The 23522-nt window shown below is 41.3% G+C and overlaps 2 protein-coding genes across 2 annotated transcripts; both read left to right on the top strand.

Annotated features, from left to right (window-relative positions):
- The first annotated feature begins 241 nt into the window (after nucleotides 1-241).
- Nucleotides 242-17721, top strand: LOC131241841 (uncharacterized). The gene is made up of 2 exons (XM_058240312.1): nucleotides 242-675; nucleotides 17342-17721. The coding sequence occupies exons 1-2, from the start codon at nucleotides 313-315 to the stop codon at nucleotides 17429-17431; spliced, it is 453 nt and encodes a 150-aa protein (XP_058096295.1). The 5' UTR covers nucleotides 242-312; the 3' UTR covers nucleotides 17432-17721.
- Nucleotides 17722-20607: 2886 nt separating this feature from the next.
- LOC131241857 (pentatricopeptide repeat-containing protein At1g79490, mitochondrial) lies at nucleotides 20608-23227 on the top strand. The gene has a single exon (XM_058240313.1). The coding sequence runs from the start codon at nucleotides 20640-20642 to the stop codon at nucleotides 23127-23129; it is 2490 nt and encodes an 829-aa protein (XP_058096296.1). The 5' UTR covers nucleotides 20608-20639; the 3' UTR covers nucleotides 23130-23227.
- Nucleotides 23228-23522: the final 295 nt, after the last annotated feature.

A 23522-nucleotide genomic window follows, 5' to 3' on the forward strand; every position in this document is an offset into this window, starting at 1 on the left:
CTAAATATAGACCAATGAAAAGGAATACAAATTCTTAAATCATCAGTAAATTTTAATTTTCGAACGAAATTTCTGAAAATAAAACCATCTAAAATATGCCTCCAGATTATGGATGGTGCTGATTATTTTACAATCGTTGTGTGTGGGCCCTATGGGGGCAACACATACTAGTGTCTCTATGTCGCGACGCAAGAAAAAAGAACTCATTCGAATTAAAGGAGTGAGAGCGTCTGCTCTTCAGCTCCCCTCTCTCTCTTACGCTCTCTCTCTCTGTCTCCCTCTCCCTCTGTTGTGTGTTCAAACTCTGCATCAATGTTCATTGAACGTGTTATAACGGTGGAGTATCTAGAGCCCTCCATGTCTCGGGATCTTCTCTGCAAATTCCCGGACACATCTCCCTTTGATTTCGACTACCATCAGAGCGGTATCTGGTCTCCATTACTCCCCCGCCACAACCATTCCTTGATTTCGATCGACTGTATTCCTTTCGCTGAAAAGCGGAGAAAGATTGGAGATGGGTCGCAGAAGATGCTGCAAGAAAAGCTCAAGAAGGCGAGTGTAAAGATTCAGAAGGCGTTGAAGATGACGGTGTCTAATAGCAATAAGAAGAAGAAGAAGAAGAAGCAGACCTTTGATTTCTCTCCCACCCCTGTTCAGGGTTCAGCTCCTCGGAAGGTAAGATCCGTTCTTTCTCACTCGATGGTTTCGGTTTGGTTTGTGGTCTTTTCGAGAATTGAGGAAAATACTCTTTCTACTTTGGGAATTGTTTCTCCTAGCAGAATATCAAGAAATTGCAAAATCCCCAAATTCACAAACTGTGTTTCTTTCTCAAAATGTGAAAAAAAAAAGGAAGAAAAATGTTTGCTGATGATTTTATTTTCGAAATGGAGAAATACCCAATTGAGATTTTTGTTTCCTCTTTTCAGTTTTTAGAGAAAAAGTGGGAAAAGAAAAAGAAAATGTGACTTAGTTGCGGAAATTTGGAAATACCCATAAAAGACTTCTATCTATTGATATTTATTTTGTATATAGTAAGATTTGATCGAGCATATGGTCATCCCAGCTTTTGGTAAGCCAAATCCATGTGATTGGGCCCATTGGACATTGATGATTGTACTGGTACCATTTTCATGGAATGGGTGGCTAGTATCATTTTAAAGAGGAGATATTAGGCCATGCCCTATATCACATGATGGCCTCACTGGGGTGATGACTTAGGTTACTCAAAGGTGAGACCCACCTGCAACGCTGGACGGTACAAAAGAAAATGCTGCTCTTGTTATACGAAGTGAACTGAAATGAAAAAAAAAGAAGAAACTTAAAGCAGGCTTCAGGAGTGTTACACTACCACTATCTTTAAGCTGATATTTGCTTCCTTTCAATTGTTGGATTGGGTTGCAAGAAGGTTTAACAGCAAATCTGACTCTAGGAAACCTTCTAATATGTCAAGACTAGAAAAAAATTAGAATTATGTCAAGATAACCAGCATTCTCAAATGGCATAATAAACATAACAAAGATGCATTAAGTATAAAAAAATGAGAGAGGATTTTAGAAAGTACAAGAGGGCTATGACAGTTTGTTGATTAGTGTGAGAATGCATGAAGGTTGGTTTTATACAAGGTCTTGGATGGACACTTTGCTGGCCTTTAATGTGACTATTTTGTCACCTGAACAGTCACAATCTATAGTAGAAACCCCTTCTGGCACCCTTTTAAACGGTTTCTAGTCACTCTGAAGGTTGGTTTTTACAGATTATTGTGAGACTGCATGAAGGTTGGTTTTATTATACAAAGTTTGGATGGACATTTTGCTGGCCTTTAATGTGACTATTTAGTCAATGTAAACAGTCACAATCTATAATGTGACTATTTAATCACTCTGAATAGTCACTGTTTAGTCCTTTTGGCACCCATCTAAGCAGTTTCTAGTCATTAACACTCAACTAATGGTTAACATGCCAAGAGATGATCCCATGCTGGTGAGAGCACTCTGATTGTTTGAATTATACTGGACAATCTTGAAGGATCAAATGGTCTAGATTGCTCCCAATTGAGGTATTCACGAATTAGTCCATGAAATCAGACCCGATCATCCCAGGAGTATGATTAATGGTTGTTCTACCTAGATCTACCATGAATGGTCTAGATCGATTCTAGTGGAACTTTAAGACTCCTCAGATCCTCGCAAGGGCGCTTCCAAGTCAATTGCAAAGTACACCCCAAGCACTCTTGCACATGCCACACCACCTCTAGCGCCCATGTACCCATGCACGTGTGTGCTTGTGGAGGTGGGAAGCACTCATAGTATTTGCTGCTCTTTACACATGTAAATAATAAAAATGGAAATGATTATTTAGTAATCATTTTTCTTTGACATTACTTTCAATGTGACTATTAAAAGGTAGTGTACAAATACCTAGTGTTCGGTATCACGTTATGTATCGCACCCTTGGGATATAGATATGTATCGGTTATCGCATGAGATATATTGTTTGTATCACACTACTTTTTGGGAAACATTGGGGAAATGATTGAATTTTTCAATGAAACTTCAAGGATTGTTAAAAAAGACCTCAATACACACTTTTAAATCATAACATCTCAAAAAAAGGTGCACATAATAAATTTCCTTTGTATAGGGTCCTAAGCTATGCGATGTTTAACTGAACTAATTCAACTATATTTAAATTGAATGCATGACATTTATAAATATATCAAAGACATGTATGAAAACACAACCAATTCATTGAAAAGCAAAAGAAATAAAAATTGAGAAATATACATATCAATGGTGGGGACCGGTTGTGGCCTAGACCCATATAAAGTTATGCAGTGGCTCGTAATCATAGTCTCCATCTCGACGGGGCTGGGAATAGTATTGCTACTCCACAAATCGACAATACCGTGCCTAGGTCATAGTAGAGTGGTACCAGTTAAGATACTCCCTGACATAACACTGGTACTCATCTTCTCCGAACTGAATCAATACGTCCATCCGTGAGTACTGCTCAATCGTCTTAGTCTGTGGCTGATATCGATCTAGGAAGGGCACATATGAAGCTCCTTGGTATCTATATTGCTGGCCATATCCATACTGCTGCTCATATCCCTGCCCATATGCAAAAGCGAACTCTTGACTATAGCTGAAAAATGATATGTTGCAACTGCTGGAGTCACTTGCCGCATATCCACTAGGTCCATATCCATGCCCATACTATGACACAAAACTCGAGCTACTCTCCTATGTTTGTGATCCATATCCATGTTGTGGCCTGTAACTCGAGCTCTCCTCCCCCGTCCGTGATTCGAATCTAAAGCCACATCGCTTGCCACGAACTCTTGTGTCTCTCATGCGTTTTGCTAGCAACTCCTCAAAATCTGAACGTTTCTAAGTCTGCTTTTCTTCAATAGCCTTTGACGCTTGTATATCTTATTGTAAATAAGATAGGGTCGTGGTTCTTGTGGACGAGAACCATTAGGATCTTGTGTAGCATGATCGAAATTCTCCTCCCCAGTGAAAGGGCTAAGAGGCCTCTGATCTTGACTCCCACTCGCGCCGCCGCCATCCCCGTCGCCATCATCATTACAGTTATCAGAGTCGTCATCACCTTTATCGTTGTCATCACTATTACCAGACCCATCCCCTACATCACTCTGACTCAGGCTCGGTGTCCGACAATGTCTCCCCGGCACGTGTGCCGCGTGATAGTGACTGCAATGGGCTGCCCTCCAGACTCCTCATCAATGGGTCAAATGCCTCATTAGGAGACCCACGCTGCTCCACATGTACGTCAACATCAATCCCTTATGTCACTGCCTCTGCCGCAACATGTGGCTCTGGTCGCCCATCCGAGTTATCCAAGTCATCTAACCTAACCCACCAGTAAACTAGGTCATCCTCCTCATCCTCAACATATGGATGTGCCTCTGCCGCAACATGTGGCTCTGGTCGCCCATCCGAGTTATCCAAGTCATCTAACCTAACCCACCAGTAAACTAGGTCATCCTCCTCATCCTCAACATATGGATGTTGTCCGACTGTCATCAAGTCCAGTGAGTCTTCCTGTGCTTTTCTTCTTCCTTCTGCGCAGAGCAGCCTCTCTTGTAACTTTATATTGTAGTGACAATACACTAACTTCTGAAGCCTCTCATACCCTACTCTATTGCGCGTATTTGTGTAGATAAGGGAGAATGTATTTCAATTCCTTTCACAGGGTGACGATGACACCATAAACGCAAGCACGCGAACAACCAGTCGTTGTAAAACCTTGCAGTCAGTCCCATTCATGGATCACCATTCGCCTGTGTATCATAAAATTCTTTGATTAGTTTTAGATTTTCCAAAATAATATGAAATTTAAGTTTACCGCAATAACTCATATGCCATCATGGTGTTCCTTGACTTCACCACAGGAGGCACCCAAATATTCCAACCCTGTCACTGAATCTGACAATATGTTGATGGTGTATAGCAACCAGAGTAAGTATGGAATGGTCGAGATAAACACAATGAGAATGTAAGTGCGGAACATATTTACCTCACTATCAACTGTGCCTTTCCTCGTACAGTCGGGGAATAAGTGATTGTACACCTCATGTACAACCCTCTTTAATGAATTGTTTTCACAGAGATTCCGGCTGTAGTGGTATCTAGGATTCAGGAAATATGCTGAAAACTAACATTTACACATCAGTACAGCCGTCGTTTATTATTGCATATAGAGATTCCGGTTGTAGTAGTATCTGGGATTCAAGAAATACATTGAAAACCAACATCTACACATAAGTACGGTTGTCATTTATTATTGCATATAGAAAAAAATTCATATTAGTACTTACCAGCCTGATGTAGTAGGTGAGAAAGCGTCCTTTTCCAATGGTCTTCTATTATTACATGCACCCACTTATATGCATTAGGAGCTTTAGCCTTGATGGCATCTTTCATCAACTGTACGGACAGATACAACGACCCCGTCGACGGATTTATCTCATTGTCCACCATTTTCAACACCACATAAATGGGCTTTAAAATACCCACTAAAATACACACGCGATCCCTGCATGTATTTTGTCAGCACCAACTCCTCAAATCTCCATGTTATTCTCTTCACACTCTTTTTCCATTCTTCGTAATCATGAGAGGTAAAAAGCTCTCATAACCCCTGTTTGTGTTTTAGGAGGCTACTTAAGGCAATATAATTTATTACGAACCGCATTGCCCAAAGGCGCACTATATCCGCACCACACCTTTCACGCATCACAGCTAATAACCAGGTGTGGTTGTATATGAAGTTTGTGATGAGTCGTGCATCAGTAGTAACGATCATCACCAACGGCCTATCCCCGATCACCTCCAGCATGAGATCGATGAAATCGGCTGCGCAGAGAGTCCGATACATATGATATTTGTTTTGAATATCTTTCCCCACCTTGACAAATGCACTCCCATTGTCCGTAACAAACTGGATAATGTTTCTCCTCCCAACGTCTTGCATGACATTGTGCATTAGTTTATAAATGTAGTTTGAATCTTTAATCTTATTACTCGCATCTACAGACTTTAGGAATACCGCCCGTTCCCTGCAATAGATCATAAAATTTATGACCAATATATTCGTCGGTTCAGTCCAACCATCACACATGATAGTGCAGCCGTACATCTCTCAGTACTACTTATATGAATCCACATATGTCTTCATCTCTGCATACTCATCATCCAAATACTTCCCCATGATCTTAAAGGGTGTAGGTGGTTGCACACCCTCACCCCCAGGCTGCACTTCACTTATCATATTCTTGAAGTGCGGGTTTGCTACGGCATTCGCGGGGATTTGATCGTAGATAAAAAAACCTTCGCTATAAACTTTCAAACTTTCTTCCTCACTTCCCCTCCACTAAACATATCATTTATTTTCTTTCGTGTGTCTCATGCCTCTTTGTACATCCTCGAATCTGAAGGTAGATTCTGCACCCGCATGCTACTACTTCTGCCCATGCCCCATAATCCTCCCCACTTACTACCCTCCCCTCCACCACCCCTAAAACTCTCCCTTGCTTCACTACCCCCTGCTCCACTCCCCCCATCACGCTCATGGATAGACCCCTTAAATCTAGGCCTACTCGTGTCACACCTCCTCTCTTAATCCCTCTCCCGTTGATCACGTATGGACTCTTGAACTGCGCGTTTATATTCGAGTCATCATCGTCATTAAGATCCACTATATACTTGTCACCTACATATGGCGGCTGCCCCAACTCCTCCATAATCTCTCTCTCCCGTGCATGTCGTTCATCTTTTGTCTTCACATTTTTTTTTTCAATATGGTCCCCATCTTTTCTCACACATCCTGTGGGCACTTAGGGCAATCCACAACATTGTGATACCCTCCCGCTAAATGCTTCTTCAAGTAAGTTATCCCCCCACTACTCGATACATGGCCATATAAATTATGTATACTCCCAAATCAATTATCGGAAGGGGGTCAGCCGTATCACCACCCTATATCAGGTTGTCTCCCTCCTCTTCTTTCCAACATATTTTATCTGTAAAAGAATATTATGTTAAAACTTCTTAGGGCCCACCTTGGTGCATGTGCTATATATCCATATCGCCCATCCATTTTGCCAGATTATTTTAAGGAATGGTCCTAAAAATGAGAGTTATCTAATTCTCTGGTCAACGACACAGTAGGGATATCCACAATTAGAAACTTACTGGGGCCCACAAAAGTTTTAGATGGCGTGGAAAATTTAGCGAGAGGGTATCATAATGTTGTGGACTGCCCTAAGTGCCCACAAGATGTGCGAGAAGAGATGATGGCCATATTGAAAAAAAAATGTGAAGACAAAAGATGAACAACATGCACGAGAGAGAGAGAGAGAGAGAGAGAGAGAGAGAGAGAGAGAGAGAGAGATTAGGGAGGAGTTGGGGGAGCCACCATATGTAGGTGACGAGTATGTAGTGGATCTCGATGACGATGATGATCCGGAATATAGACGCGCAGTTCAAGAGTCAATACAAGATCAATGGGAGAGGGATCAAGAGAGGAGGTGGGACATGAGTAGGCCTAGATTTAAGGGGTCTATCCATGAGCATGGTGGGGGGAGTGAAACAGGGGGTAGTGATGCAAAGGAGAGTTCTAAGGGTGGTGGAGGGGAGCGTAGTAAGCAGGGAGGATTATAGGGCATGGGCAGGAGCAGTAGCATACGGGTGCTGGATCTACCTTCAGATCCGAGGATGTACAAAGAGGCATGAGAGACAAAAGAAAATAAATGACATGTTTAGTGGAGGGGATGTGAGGAAATGTGAACGTTGGGAAATCGGCGCCCACGCTTGGTGTTGGAAAGAATGTGTTATGTTCTTTTGATTTGTGTTTGTGTGCGGAGGCGATTTGATTGATGTAGATTTGGATTAATAGTGCAAATAGACTTGGAGTCGCCATTAGCCACTTAACTTAAAATCCTGTAGTCGGCTAGAACCTACAGAATATGTAAAGATAGAGAATCCGATGACTCTCTTGCTTTAAGTTGACTCCTGGTCTGTGATTCGGGATTTCGAGTAAGAGACCTCAGTTACAAAGAGGGAAGGTGTTAGGCACCCTCTACCTGTACAAGTGTACGGTCTCTACTCTATGTGGTAAGTAATCTCAAGGGACAAATAATATAGTTGGAGTAGGACTAGGCACACTCGGAGTTCTGATGTAGCAAGATCCGAGATTCCGGCAAGCTACAGAGCATACGTCTGAAGAATGTCTAGAAAGGTGAATGTAATGATGCTAATGTAATAATAAAAAAGTGGACTATATCACTATGAGTTTCTAATGTGACAGGATCCGATATATGACAAGTCACAGAGCATACATTTGCTAGTGATCTAGAGTAATAAGGGAGTTGAGAGGAGAGATGATGATATGATGAATGCTTAAATAGAGAATGGGATGATCTTTGACTTGCTCTTAAGATGGCTAGAACATGGAATACACCATGACCAATCCAGGCTAGACCGTGGGATCGAGATGACTTGGAGGAGGCTAAGGGGTAGCTAAAAGATCGGATCTTAAAGGTTTGGAGCTCTTGCTCACCCTCACTCTCTTCCTCTCTCTCTCTCTCTCTCACTCTCCCTTAGAAAATTTTGAGAATGTTCTCTCTTGGGTAGAAGTGTTATGTAAAATGAAGAGAGGTGAAGGCTATTTATAGCCTTTTGTGATGGCATTTTGGTAATTGTTGGGCTTTGTGAAGGGTAAAAGCTGACATGACAGCTTGTGATTGGTTGAGGAAAGAGAAATGCCATGTGACATGCTCTTATAAGCTCTTAGTGTTTGGTAAAAGGGTAAATAGAAATGCCTTGTGATTGGTAAAAGGGTAAATAGAAATGCCTTGTGATTGGTTGAGGAAAGAGAAATGCCTTGTGATTGGTTGAGGAAAGAGAAATGCTATGTGACATGCTCTTATAAGCTCTTAGGGTTTGGTAAAAGGGTAAATAGGGTGAACTACAGGGGTAATTTCATATAAAAGTTGACTTTATAAGGGGGGACAGTTGTGTGCTCAGAGGGGAGCGACACTCCAATTACTGCTAGCAGTAGTTTGACTACCGCCCGGGCCTAGATCTCGCACGAATCAAACATGGGGCCCACCTAGGAAGTTGGAGGGATCCAAAGTAGTCTGACTACTGCTCGTTGACATTTGTGCTATTTTCTGGCGCTGTCAATCTGTGGATGCAGAGAGAGCATGCAGGCGGTACTCGGATTATCTTTTGTTCTAGCAAGGTCTATTCTTCTCTGTTCGTCCAAAGTTGTTGTCCCTGTTATTCCCTCTCTGCTTTGATCGCCAGATCATTCCTTTTGTCCTTTTGCTTTCCCTTTTGTCCCCTCTTTGTCTTCTTCTTCCCTTTGTCCTTTTCTCCTTTGTCTTTTACTTCATGGCTGAACTTGGGGAGCATGTTGGTGGGTCCAACAATGATGAGGGGATGGGCTCTCTTGAAGTGAGTGATGCCTCTTCTTTGCTAGCTCATGATCAAGGTGTCCCGTATCGGTATCGGTGGGCGTAACGGTGACCTCCAAAACCGATACGGATACGGGGGCGTAACGGCCTGTAACGGCGCAAATTTTTTTTTTTGCCAAAAAAATATGGATTAAATCCGGAATATTCTAAGCATTCCAAATATGCATTCATTTATAAATTGGAACATGTTTATGGTGGTGTAACGGTCCACTCTTTGGTGAGAAGTTGTATCGGACTGTCTGATGAATTTATGAACCAGATAACCTGAATTTGACTACAAAATTCATATATTTAATTTTCTAACTTCTACTATCAATGATAGATATATTAGAATGAATGTAATATGAAAATATCTTACATTTAGGTGTTTGCAATTATTTTTGAGGGCCAAAATTCATGCGTAAATAGAAAAAAATATAAAATGGCACCCCAAATATGTAAAATGCACATTAACATGTTCTACTATGATTAACACATCATATGGCATCATTAAAACAGCAAAAGAATCATTAAAAAATGATTTTTCGAATTTTCAAAAAAAGGGCCAAAATAAATGCGTAAATAGAAAAAAATATTAAAAAAATATAAAATGGCACCCCAAATCTGTAAAATGCATATTAACATGTTCTACTATGATTAACACATCATATGGCATCATTAAAACAGCAAAAGAATCATTAAAAAATGATTTTTCGAATTTTCAAAAAAAGGGCCAAAATAAATGCGTAAATAGAAAAAAATATAAAAAATATATAAAATGGAACCCCAAATCTGTAAAATGCACATTAACATGTTCTACTATGATTAACACATCATATGACATCATTAAAACAGCAAAAGAATCATTTAAAAATGGTTTTTCGAATTTTCAAAAAAAGGGCCAAAATAAATGCGTAAATAGAAAAAAATATTAAAAAAATATAAAATGGCACGCCAAATCTGTAAAATGCACATTAACATGTTCTACTATGATTAATACATCAAATGGCATGATTAAAACAGCAAAACAACCATTAAAAACTGATTTTTCGAATTTTCAAAAAAAGGGCCAAAATAAATGCGTAAATAGAAAAAAATATAAAATGGCACCCGAAATCTGTAAAATGCACATTAACATGTTCTACTATGATTAATACATCAAATGGCATGATTAAAACAGCAAAACAACCATTAAAAACTGATTTTTCGAATTTTAAAAAAAGGGGCCAAAATTCATGCGTAAATAGAAAAAAATATTAAAAAATTATTAAATGGCACCCCAAATCTGTAAAATGCACATTAACATGTTCTACTATGATTAACACATCATATGACATGATTAAAACAGCAAAATATATTAAAAAAGTATAAATACCTATTTTTGACGAATTTCTGAAAAATGGCCCACCGAGCTTTGATTCAAAAAAATCTATAATATAATGTGTTTTTCTATCAAATACCTAGCTAAGGTTGGTCGAAATTAGTAGTAGAAGGAGTTAGAAACAGTTTGGAAGCAAGAGGTTTCAAAAAAACAGCAAAAACAGAGCTAAAAAAAAAGTTACCGTTTCACGGCCGTATCGGTCCCGTATCGGCCGATACGGGTACAAAAAATCGAATCGGCCGTTTCGGCCCCGAAACGGGTAACGGTTCACACCGTTACCGTTACGTATCGGCCGATACGTAACCGATTTGGCATTCCATGCTCATGATGGCATGGTGGGTGGGAGCCCATTTATGGGTATTGATGGTGGGTTGGTAGGGCCACTTGAGGAAGTGAATGCCATTTATGGTGTGGCTCCTACTACCATTAATGGTGGAATAGGTGGAGATGTGGTGTTGGAGGATGGTTTGGGAGATGATTGGAGATTTGATGGCTTGGATGGTTCCACATTTGGTGGCAACCCATACCATCACCCATGGCAAGATCCGGTCCATCCATCATCATCATAGCTCCATCCATACCATCCGATGGCATATCCATGCCTAAGCCTCCAAAAGCCAGCCCATCAAATGGCCCACCAAACGTGGGATCATCCAAGCCATCAAATCTCCAATCATCTCCCAAACCATCCTCCAACACCACATCTCCACCCATTTCACCATTAATGGTAGTAGGAGCTACACCATAAATGGCATTCACTTCCTCAAGTGGCCCTACTAACCCACCATCAAAATTCATAAATGGGCTCCCACTCACCATGCCATCATGAGCTAGTAAAGAAGAGGCATCATTCACTTCAAGAGGGCCCATCCCCTCATCATTGTTGGACCCACCAACATGCTTCCCAAGACCAGCCATGAAGTAAAAGACAAAGGAGAAAAAGGACAAAGGGAAGAAGAAGATAGAGGGGACAAAAGGGAAAGGAAAGGGACAAAAGGAATGATCCGACGATCAGAACAAAGAGGGAATAACAGGGACATCAGCTTTAGATGAACAGAGAAGAACGGACCTTGCTAGAACAAAAATGAGTAGGGGCGGTAATCCGAGTACCACCTGCGTGCTCTCTCTGCATCCACAGACTGACGGCATAAAAAAACAGCACAAATGTCAACGGGCGATAGTCAGACTACCGCCCGCGGTAGTCCAACTACCGCCCGGGCCTAGATCTCGCACAAATCAGGCGTGGGGCTCACCCAGGAAGTTGGAGGGATCCAAATCATCAACAGCCAGCATCATAGGATCAACAGAAGGGCTCAAAAGGCAATGAGAAAGGCAACATCGGACGAACAAACTTTGATATATATGGAAGAATGTACATAGATGATACATAAACAGAAAGGACAAAAGAACACTACTCATCAGGTACATAGTCATTTGTATCCTTCGGAAGGACTTCAAGCCCACCAGCCAAAACCCAGAGGGAACCCTGCCAAGGCGGTAGTCCGCCGGCGGTAATTGGAGTGCTGCTCCTTATCTGATAGGTGTCCCCTCTAAGCACACAGCTATCTCCCCTCCCAAAGTCAACTTTCATATGAAATTACCCCCGTAGTTCACCCTATTTACCCTTTTACCAAACCCCAAGAGCTTATAAGAGCATGCCACATGACATTTTTCTCTCCTCAACCAATCACAAGCTGCCATGTTAGCTTTTACCCTTCACAAACCCAACAATTACCAAAATGCCATCACAAAAGGCTATAAATAGCCTTCACCTCTCTTCATTTCATACAAAACTTCTACCCAAGAGAGAACAATCATTTTGAGCCAAAATTTCGAAAACAGACTTTGGACTAAGCTAAATCACCCCCAACCACAAACAACATAAAAGCAGCCTGAGCGCTAATTTCCCAACGTTCACAGGAAAAAAGTTAGAAAATTTATAGCAAAGTTTTTTTTTTTTTTTTATATACGATCAAATCCCCGCGAATGCCATAACAAGCCCGCACTTCAAGAATACGATAAGTGAAGTGCAGCCTGGGGGTGAGGGTGTGCAACCTCCCACGTCCTTTGAGATCATGGGGAAGTATTTGGATGATGAATATGCATAAATGAAGACATGTGGATTTATATAAGTAGTAATGGGAGATGTACGGCTGCACCATCATGTGTGACGGCTGGATCGGACCGACGAAGATGTCGGTTATAAATTTTATGATTTATTAGAGGAGACGGGAGGTATTCTTAAAATTTGTAGATGCGAGTAATAAGATTAAAGATTCAAATTACATTTACAAACTAATACATAGTGTCATGCAAGATGTTGGGAGGAGAAATATTGTGCAGTTTGTTACGGACAATGGGAGTGCATTTGTCAAGGCGGAGAAGGATATTCAAAACAAGTATCATATGTATTGGACCTTTTGCGCAACTGATTTCATTGATCTCATGTTGGAGGCAATCGAGGATAGGCTGTCGGTGATGACCGTTGCTACTGATATACGACTCATCACAAACTTCATATACAACCACACCTGGTTATTAGCCGCGATGCTTGAGAAGTGTGGTGGAGGGATATAGTGCGCCTCGGGGCAATGTGGTTTGTAATTAATTATATCACCTTAAGTAACCTCCTCAAACATAAACAAGGGTTACGAGAACTTTTCACCTCTCATGATTACGAAGAATAGAAAAAGAGGGTGAAGAGAGTTACCTGGAGAATCGAGGAGCTGGTGCTGACAAATATATTCTAGGATCGCGTGGGTAGTATAGTGGGTATTCTAAAGCCCATTTATATGGTGTTGAGAATGGTGGACAATGAGACAAATCTGTCGACGGGGTCATTGTATCCATCCGTACAGTTGATGAAAGATGTCATCAAGGCTAAAGCTCCCAATGCATATAAGTGGGTGCATGCAATAATAAACGATCGTTGGAAAAGGATGCCTTCTCACCTACTACATCAGGCCAGTAAGTACTTATATGAAATTTTTTCTATATGCAATAATAAACGACGGTTGTACTGGTGTGTAGATGTTGGTTTTTAGTGTATTTCCTGAGTCCTAGATGCCACTACAGCCGAAAACTTTACGAAGACAATTCATTAAAGATTATTACGAGGTGTACAATCACTTATTCCCTGACTGTATGGGGAAAGGCACATTCAGTAGTGAGGTTAATATGTTCCGCACTTACATTCTCACTGTCTTCATCTCAACCATTCCATACTTACCCTGGTTGTTATACGCTATCAACAAATTGTTAGATTCTGTGATGTGGTTGGCATCTTTGGGTGCCCCCTGCGGTGAAGTTAAGAACATCATGATGACATATGAGTTATTGCGGTAAACTTAAATTTCATATTCTTTTGGAAAATTTAAAACTAATGAGAGGCTTCAAAAGTTGGTGTATTATCACTAGAACATCAACAAATTGTTAGATTCCGTGACGCGGTTGGGATGTTTGGGTGCCCCTTGCGGTGAAGTCAAGAACACCATGATGACATGTGAGTTATTACGGTAAACTTAAATTTCATATTATTTTGAAAATTTTAAAACTAATGAAAGAATTTTATGATACGCAGGTGAATGGTGGTACATGTAGAGGACTGATTGCGAGGTTTTACAGCGACTGGTTGTCTGTGTGCTTGCACAGACGTTGTCCTCGCCCTCCTGTGAAAGGGATTGGAGTACATTCTTCCTCATCTACACAAATAAGCATAATATACTAGGGTATGAGAGGCATCAAAAGTTAGTATATTATCACTACAATATGAAGTTATAAGAGAGGTTACTCCATGTGGAAGGAAGGAGAAAAGCACAAGAAGATCCATTGGACCTAATGACGATCATATGACATGCATATGTTGAGGATGAGGAGGATGACTCAATTTACCAATGGTTAGGTTAGTTGACTTGGATACCTTGGATGGGAGACTAGAGCCACATGCTGCAGTGGAGGCAGTGACACATGGGATTGATGTTGACGCACATGTGGAGCAGCAGATGTCTCTTGATGAGGTATTCGACCCATTGACGATGTGTCCGGAGGGTAGCCCGCGGTAGTCACTATTATGCAAGACACGTGGCGAGGAGACATTGTCTCACACTGAGATTGAGTAAGAGAATGATGCAGGGGATGTGTCCAGTGATGGTGATGGCAACGATAAGGGTGATGATGACTCTAATGACAGTAACAATGATGGTGATGATAGCGATGGGGATGGTGGCGGCACGGGGGGGATTCAGGATCAAAGGCATCTTAGCCCTTTCACTAGGGAGGTAAATTTTGATAATGCCATGCAGGGCCCTGACCATGGTTCTCGTCCAAGAGAACTACGACCTTGTCTTATTTAGAATAAGATATACGAGTGTCAAAGGTTACTAAAGAGGAGTTCACTTTCTCATATTGGCAATGATATGAGCAGCAGTATGGATATAGCCATCAATATGGGTACCAAGGAGCTTCATATGTGCCCTTACCAGATGATGACAATGTGGATGGTGATGATGGTGACGGGGATGGTGGTGGCGTAGGTGGGAGTCAGGATCAGAGGTCTCTTAGCCCTTTCACTGGGGAGGAGAATTTCGATCATGCCACGTAGGATCCTGACCATGGTTCTCGTCTAGAAGAACCATGACCCCGTCTTATCTACAATAAGACATATGAGCGTCAAAGGCTACCGAAGAAAAAAACAAACCAAGAAACTTTCAAATTTTGAAGAGGAGCTGCTGGCAAAATATAGGAGGGACACAAGCATTCGTGACAAGCGAGGTGACTCTAGATTTGGATAATAGACAAGGGAGGGGAGCTCAAGTTACAGGCCACAACATAGATATAGATCACAAACACAAGAGAGTAGCTCGAGTTCTGTGCCACAGTATATGGACCTAGTGGATATGCGGCGAGTGACTCCAGCAATTACGGCACATCATTTTTCAACTATGATCAGGAGTTTACTTCTGCATATTGGTAGGGATATGAGCACTAGTATGGATATATAGCTATCAATATGGATACCAAGGAGCTTCATATGTGCCCTTCCCAGATACATATCAGCCATATACTGTGACAATTATGCAGTACCCACGGATGGACATATTGATTCAGTTTGGAGATGATGAGTACCAACGTTATATCAGTGAGTATTTTAATTGGTACTACTCTACTACGACCTGGGCACAATATTGTCGATTTGTGGAACAACAATACTATTCTCTGCCCCGTTGAGATGGAGACGATGATTACGAGCCACCACGCAACTCTATGTGGGTCTAGGCTATAACCAATCCCCATCATTGATATGTATATTTCTCAATTTTTACTTCTTTTGCTTTTCAATGAGTTGGTCGTGTTTTCATACATGTCTTTGATATATTTATAAATGTCATGCATTCAATTTAAATATAGTTGCATTAGTTTAGTTAAACATTGCATAGCTTAGGACCCTATACAAAAGAAATTTATTATGTGCACCTTTTTTTTTGAAATGTTATGATTTAAAAGTGTGTATTAGGTCTTTTTTAACAATCCCTGAAGTTTCATTGAAAAATTCAACCATTTTACCAATGTTTCCCCATGTTTCCCACAAAGTGCGATAAATTACGCAATACAAACGATATATCTCATGCGATAACCGATACGTATCTGCATCCCAAGGGTGCGATACATAGCGAGATACCGATATTTCAAACACTGGGTAGATTAGCCCTTGAATCATACCCCCAGAACGATCGGGTGTGATCTGACGGGTTCAATCATGTACAAGTGTGATCAAGAGTAATCTAGATCGTCCGATCAGCTGGGGATCATCGAGTACAATTATATTGACCGATTGGGCATCAGGTTGTGCATGCAAGTGCAATAGAATGAATGTCTTGGTGTGTTAGTTGTTACTTGAATTGCAAAGATGGCATTTTCATAATTACTGTGAACTCCCTGAAAAGACACTGTTATAGATTGTGATTGAGCAACCACATTAAGGGTCACCAAGGTATACATCCAGATTTATATAAACCTAACCTCAGATGCATTTTCACACAATAATCCACTTACTCTCTTAGCACTCTTTTACTTTCTAAAATCCCTCCCATTTCTAAATTACTGCATCTATATTTAGCATATTTTATTAGTCTAGTTATCATGAATAGAATTTTATATTCTTCCTTGTTTCTTGGCGTACTGAAAGGTTGAAGTTGTTGATTATTGTATCTTGCAAACTAATCTGACAGTTGTGGGCGAATATCTCCTTAAACTTTGTGATGTTATAACAGTCCTCAAGTCTCTCTTTGAATCAGGTGCAGAAAAAACCACGTTGTGGGGTGATCATTTTCCAATGATTGCATGTTTGACGGTTGAAATTAGGAGATTTTAATGCAGTGGGATTTTTTCACTGGGCTCGAGTAGGGTTGCCTGTGGGTTGCAAGGGCACACTCGGGGTGGGCGGCCTGTGTGAAGCAGGTGGGTCGTGTGAGGCAGGCCTCACCCGTGTGAGGTGGGTGGCTCGTGTGAGGCGGTACCCATGTGATTTGGGGCCCATGATGGGGGGTTCGGCCGATGTCCTAAACCATGCAATTTGGGGCCTGGGCTATGAGATAAAGGGATTAATTCGCCATGCTCTATCATTTTGAGCTTTTAGAGCAAGTGGTTAACTGCTCTGCTCACCGGGGTTGGTTTTGGCATATGGCCCATTCATGGAAGGGCCCTGCATATGAATTCTCTGACCATCATTCATCTGGTAAGGAAATGTATCAATCTATACTGTCCATCAAGTAGCCTCTATTGTGCCGTGTTTCAATAACCACACTGATCAGATGTTGTTGACTGTAAATCCTTGTCCTTATTTAACTGTTCACTTGTGCCCCACTACCATGCATGGATTATATCTTAACTGTCTTCTACGGTGCATCCCACTCAACGAACGATATAGATTTTTATTTTTTATTTTTTCTAATTTACTGATTTCCTTCTGCATTTGTGTACAGGGATGGTGTAAGGTATTAAGAGCTGCATCAAAACGCTTCAAGAAGCACAATGGATCTTCATTGCAGCTGAAAAAGCTCCCAACTATCTGAGATATATTGTAGCAATTCTCTATTTTGTATTATTTTCCACTTTCTTAGACTCACCTTGGAACCCAGTTGACTCGGCTGAGTCAGGTTCAATCCGAGCGCACCTCGACCTAGTCACCCTGTCGTGACCAGGCCTAGTGGACTGCCCAAATCTTGGTTAGACCTGCGGGGTTGGTGAACTATGTTGTAGCTATATTAGAGTGTCTGTAGTCTCTGCAGTGTATTGCTTTGAGCTTTATAATTAAGGAGAAATGATCACATACATACAGCACCTGTATGTGAACTTGACAATCTGTTACATTTCAGAGCCATGCAAAAGGAGGGCCACACCATGATGAAGATCACCTGGCTGAACCCAACTCATGGGGACAGCGGGAATCATTTGAAAACCTGTTATATGTGAAGTGAATAATGGGTTTTTAATTTGTATGTACTTGATCAATTTGTACAGGTGGGGGCTGTGGTTCAGTGATCCAGATCGTTGGTCTATTGGGCCCTGATCCAGGGACAGACCACGCCTTGAAAGTCTCCCAGATTGGAGTACAGACCATTCTGCATTTTCATGAACACCTTCCATGTAACCCAGCCTGCTTTGGGTCAGGTCAGGGCTAAGACTCTAGGCATTTAGGGCCTGTTTGGTTACTATCAAATCTGTTACTTTTTCTACTTACAGCAGTAGATCAGTAACTTATTTCAGATAAGTAAGTTTGGTATATGATTAGTTATAACCTTTTTTTTTTAAACTTAAAAGTACTTGATCACTTTAGTTATTTTTTAATAGCTTTTTAACTTTTCATAAGTTGCTAAAGAAAGGGATAGAGGAGAGACGAAAGAGAGAAGAAGCTGATAAGTATGTTGTTTAGCAAACATACTTACATTCTTAATAAGTAGAAACTAAGATAAGCTACTTGTGGCTTAAGTAACTTATCTTAAGCAACTTATGCCCCCAAGAAGATAAGTATGTTTGGTAAACAACATACTTATCAGCTTCTTCTCTCTTCTGTCTCTATTGATCCTCTCTTGAACAAATTATGAAAAGTAGAAAAGCTTAAAAAAAAATTAGCTGAAGTTTAAGTAAAAAAGTTACTTATAACTAATCATAAACCAAACTTATTTATCTGCAACAAGTTACTTTTCTACTGTTGTAAGTAGAAAATGTAACTTATTTGGTGGCCTACCCATTGTTAGCAACCATTTAAACTCCATATTTGAAAAAAGAAAGTAAAAATGAAAGAAGAAACACTTATATTTGGTTGAATGTTGTACACTTCAAAAGATATGCAAAATACTTATTTTTGGGCAAATCTTATTAAACCTGTTAAAAAAAAAAAAACTCATTTTATTTAAAAAGAAAAGAGTTGAGGGTAATTCAAATGTTTACAATGGTAGCTGTTAGTCTGCAATAAAATCAAGTAAAAAGTGAAAACTTTAGATGGAAAGACATCAATTTAAATAGGGATTTCTTAAAAAACAAGGATTGATTAAGTTGAAGAGCAGTATTAACTTTCTATTTAATTAATATGCATTATCGCTTATGTACATGGAAATTTTAACATTTTTAGCTTTAATTTATATTTTATTCATATTTATAAGCAACGTAGACACACACACACACACAGCCTATTAAATCCAAACTTTTCATCATCTGATTTTTTTTGGACCTGACCTAACCTGTTAAGCCTAGGAGTAGGGGTGGCAGTGGTCCAGGTTGCCTGATTATGTCGGGCAAGGGCTTGTGTTCCTAAATTTGGCTCCAGAGTCAGGCCAGGCCTACAATCTGGGCCTGATGGTAGGCCGGGGGCTGTGTCCATGGTGAATGGCTCAGTCCAGCCCATTGGCCCAATCCAATCATTAAGTGGGCTACCATAAAAATATTATCCCAAAGACACTTGTTAATTATTTTCTATCGATGCACGTGTAGTTGAAATATAATTATTAGATCCAAGGCCGTGTTTGAATGGAGGATAACCCCAAGAAGAATTTTGAAAGTGGGCTTGTTAAAAACCTTTATTTAGTGCCAGCTCTAGCTCAGGTCGGCTTGTTAGACCAGGGGCAAGGCCAATGGTGTTTTAGCCTGTTAGAGCTGGGAGCTACAGCCAGGGTCAAGTGATTGGGCTGGCTTTGGTCTAACTTTGGGCTGGCACCAGCCCAGTCCATTGCCACTCCTATCTAGGTGTCTAGGCGAGGCAAATAAGGTTCTTGTAGTCCAAGGGCTTGTGTGGGGCCCAGAAGGATGCCCGTGACAAATCCACTCCGTCCATCACTTTTGCAAGATCACATAGAGTGAGAGTTTTAATTCAGTCATATCTAAGACTCATGTGGTCCACAACACATGAAACAGTGAGGATTGAATGCCTACCATTGGAAACTTTATGGGTACCACAGAAGTTTTGTATCAGTATGATATTTCTGGGTTACAGTGTATCTGAGTGGCAATAACCCTATGAACGTTTTGGATAGTATATAAACATCATGGTCGGCTCCAGAAAGGTTTCAACGGGATACATGTTTGTTCACACTGTTTAGTGTGGTGTGGTCCACTTGAGTCTTGGATATGCCTGATTTTTATAGTTCTATCCTATTGTGGTCTTGTAAAACTGATGGACGGAGTGGATTTGTCACAGGCATCTCTGCGGGCCCCAGACAGCTTCTGATTACTAGAACTTCAGGCAATCCGTATCCCCTTTTCATGGGCTGGCCTGAGCCCAGACTCAAGTCATTAGCTATCAACCGTACACATGACCTAGTTGTACCACTATCCAAATGGCCGGGCCCACTGTGGAACGAGCATACCTAAAAACTTACACCCATAAGATGATATTAACCATCAGATTTTCCCTTTGCAAGTGGACCACTTACTATTTCACTTTGAACATCTATTTGATAGCCAGATTTCTTGATCAGTGTGATTTTAGATATACGCCCATCCACTATGGCAGTCACAATTTGGATGGTCTGGATAGCTCCACGTGTGAGGAGATGAGTCACCACCATTTTCAAAGTGGTGCTAAACTAACATAGGAGCCCATCGCTACTTCCCCACTTCGCTGGTTTTTCATTCTCCCTCGTCTTCCCGAACTTCAATCACCTGCTAATGCAAAGACAGCAAAGAGACTCTGCACTTTCCCCACCCTTCATTGATTTTTTGAGACAATGAAAGTATAGAAAGGTGAGTCTCTCTCTCTCTCTCTCGCTGCACAGAACACTAGCGATGTACCACACCATTTTCTCTCCTAAAAATCTCAACTTAGCCAAAAATACACTGAAAAAACTCCCAAACCCAAAATTCCAATTTTACCCCTCTCACCATCAAACCCTCCACAATATCAAACCCTCTTCTCTTTCTCATTCAATCTCCCAACAAACCCATTTCTTCAAATCCCCATTTTCCTCCCTTTTCCCAATTTATATAAAAAGCCCATCTTTTTTCAGACACTTCGCGTCTCTTCAGCCCCCCTCGGACGGTTCTCCCGAATGGACCGGTGACATCACCTATTTGGATGAATCCGGCGATGTGATCTTCTCTGGGAAAGGTATCCGCTCCGTCGATCCCGGCCTTGATGACCATGTTATGGTTGGCGGGCTCAAGAAGCCGTTCTCAAGTGCGTCTGCCATCGCGAAGATCGTCGAGGTCGTTGGGAGGTGGAAGTGGGGCCCGGAGATGGAGAACCAATTGGACAGGCTCCATTTTGTCCCGAACATGTCCCACATAAACCGAGCATTGCAAGAAATCAGAGAGGTTGAAGCATTGATGGGGTTGTTCGGGTGGGCCAAGAGGCAATCTTGGTATGACCCAGTTGACCAAATCTATGTTCTACTTTTCGACCGTTTGAATCAGAATGGAGATTTCGATCGAATTCAGACTCTATTCGATGATATGATCAGAGATTATGGTAGTCGGAATCTATCTGGACCATTCGTGGCATACAACCGTGTCATTCAGCATTTGGCCAGAGCTGGGAAATTGGAGGTCTCGTTTTGTTGTTTCAAGAAAATCAAAGATTCGGGCTGTAAAATTGACACGCAGACTTATAATTCGCTTATAACATTGTTCTTGAATAAGGGTCTTCCTTATAAGGCATTTGAGATATATGAGGCCATGGAAGAATCTGCGTGTAGATTGGATGATTCGACCTATGAGTTGATGATACCAAGCCTTGCAAAATCTGGACGCCTTGATGCCGCTTTCAAGCTCTTCGGGGAGATGAAGGACACAGGCCTTCGCCCGAGCTTCGCCATCTTTGCCTCCCTGGTTGATTCGATGGGGAAAGCTGGGAGGTTAGATACGTCAATGAAGGTGTACATGGAAATGCAGGCATCTGGGCTCAGGCCATCGGCAACCATGTACGTCTCTTTGGTAGAGTCGTTTGTTAGGGCGGGGAAGCTTGATACTGCGGTGAGGCTTTGGGACGAGATGAAGAAGTCTGGCTTTAGGCCTAACTTTGGGTTGTATACGATGATTGTTGAATCTCATGCAAAGTCGGGGAAGCTTGAAGTTGCGATGTCGGTTTTCTCCGATATGGAGAAGGCGGGATTTTTGCCAACCCCTTCCACATATTCCTGTCTCCTTGAGATGCATGCTGCATCCGGTCAAGTTGATTCTGCCATGAAGCTTTACAATTCAATGACTAATGCAGGTTTGAGGCCTGGTTTGAGCACGTACACATCGCTGTTGACAGTTCTTGCAAATAAGAAGCTTGTGGATGTTGCAGCCAAGATTTTGCTTGAGATGAAGGCTGTGGGATTTCCTGTCGATGTGAATGCTAGTGATGTTCTGATGATTTATATCAAGGATGGGTCTGTTGATCTTGCTTTGAGGTGGCTACGTTTCATGGGTGCATCAGGGATTAGGACAAACAACTTCATCATCAGGCAGCTGTTTGAGTCATGCATGAAAAATGGGCTGTATGAGTCTGCTAAGCCCCTTCTTGAGATTTATGTGGGGTCTGCAGCCAAGGTCGATCTTATACTCTACACATCGATCCTGGCCCATCTTGTGAGATGCCAGGAGGAGCAGAACGAGAGGCATATAATGTCAATTTTGAATGTGACGAAGCATAAGGCTCACTCGTTCATGTGTGGGCTTTTTACTGGTCCAGAACAACGGAAGAAGCCAGTTCTATCTTTCGTAAGGGAATTCTTTCAGGGCATTGATTACGAGATGGAGGAAGGTGCTACCAGATACTTTGTTAATGTGCTACTTAACTACCTTGTCCTCATGGGGCAGATAAACCGGGCCCGTTGTGTGTGGAAAGTTGCATATGAGAATAAGCTTTTCCCCAAGGCCATAGTCTTTGATCAGCATATCGCATGGTCCCTGGATGTCCGAAGCTTATCTGTTGGGGCTGCACTTATTGCTGTTATACACACCCTCCATAGGTTTCGGAAGAGGATGTTGTATTATGGTGTTGTCCCTAGACGGATAAAACTAGTTACGGGGCCAACTTTGAAGATCGTCGTTGCGCAGATTCTAAGTTCAGTAGAGTCTCCATTTGAGGTTAGTAAGGTCGTTTTGAGGAGCCCGGGAGATTCTGTTTTGGAGTGGTTTAAGAAACCGATTGTTCAGCAATTCCTTCTAAATGAGATTCCATCACGGGCTGACATCCTCATGCACAAGCTTAATACTCTTTTTCCTAGTTCTGCCCCTGAAATTAGGTCCCTTTCTCCTCCTAAACCACTGGTTTTGTCAAAGGTAACTTGATGATATGAAAATAGAAGAAGATTATATATATGCTTTGTATGGTAAAAATAGAAATGAAAAATTCTTCATGATTTTAATCTCATTTAAATTTTCTGTCCTTTTCGGCTGTTCTTCCTTAACTACTTAATGGACTTGGCACCACGTGCGGTTACTGGGAGCAGATTGCCCATGTCTTAAACACTTATTAAGGTTTCATATTTATGCGGGCAATGAATGACCTGTTAAGATTAATGTGACTTGAGACACACACACGTCTGTTGTTTAAGAGCCATAAATCACTTGGTTTACAATCATCAAATGAAAGTGCTACTTTGGAAATAATAAGAAATACAAACTGGGATCTATCAAATAGATGTTTCAAGATGATCGCACACACGTTTATTGTTTAAGAGC

This window comes from Magnolia sinica, chromosome 1, assembly GCF_029962835.1.
Source record: "Magnolia sinica isolate HGM2019 chromosome 1, MsV1, whole genome shotgun sequence".
Classification (NCBI taxonomy): Eukaryota; Viridiplantae; Streptophyta; class Magnoliopsida; order Magnoliales; family Magnoliaceae; genus Magnolia; species Magnolia sinica.

Excerpts from the sequence above, each read along its gene's own strand:
- LOC131241841 (XM_058240312.1), top strand. The coding sequence starts at position 313 with ATGTTCATTGAACGTGTTATAACGGTGGAGTATCTAGAGCCCTCCATG. Across the intron at positions 676-17,341 it reads AGGGTTCAGCTCCTCGGAAG|GGATGGTGTAAGGTATTAAG; the intron begins GTAAGATCCGTT and ends ATTTGTGTACAG.
- LOC131241857 (XM_058240313.1), top strand. The coding sequence starts at position 20,640 with ATGTACCACACCATTTTCTCTCCTAAAAATCTCAACTTAGCCAAAAAT.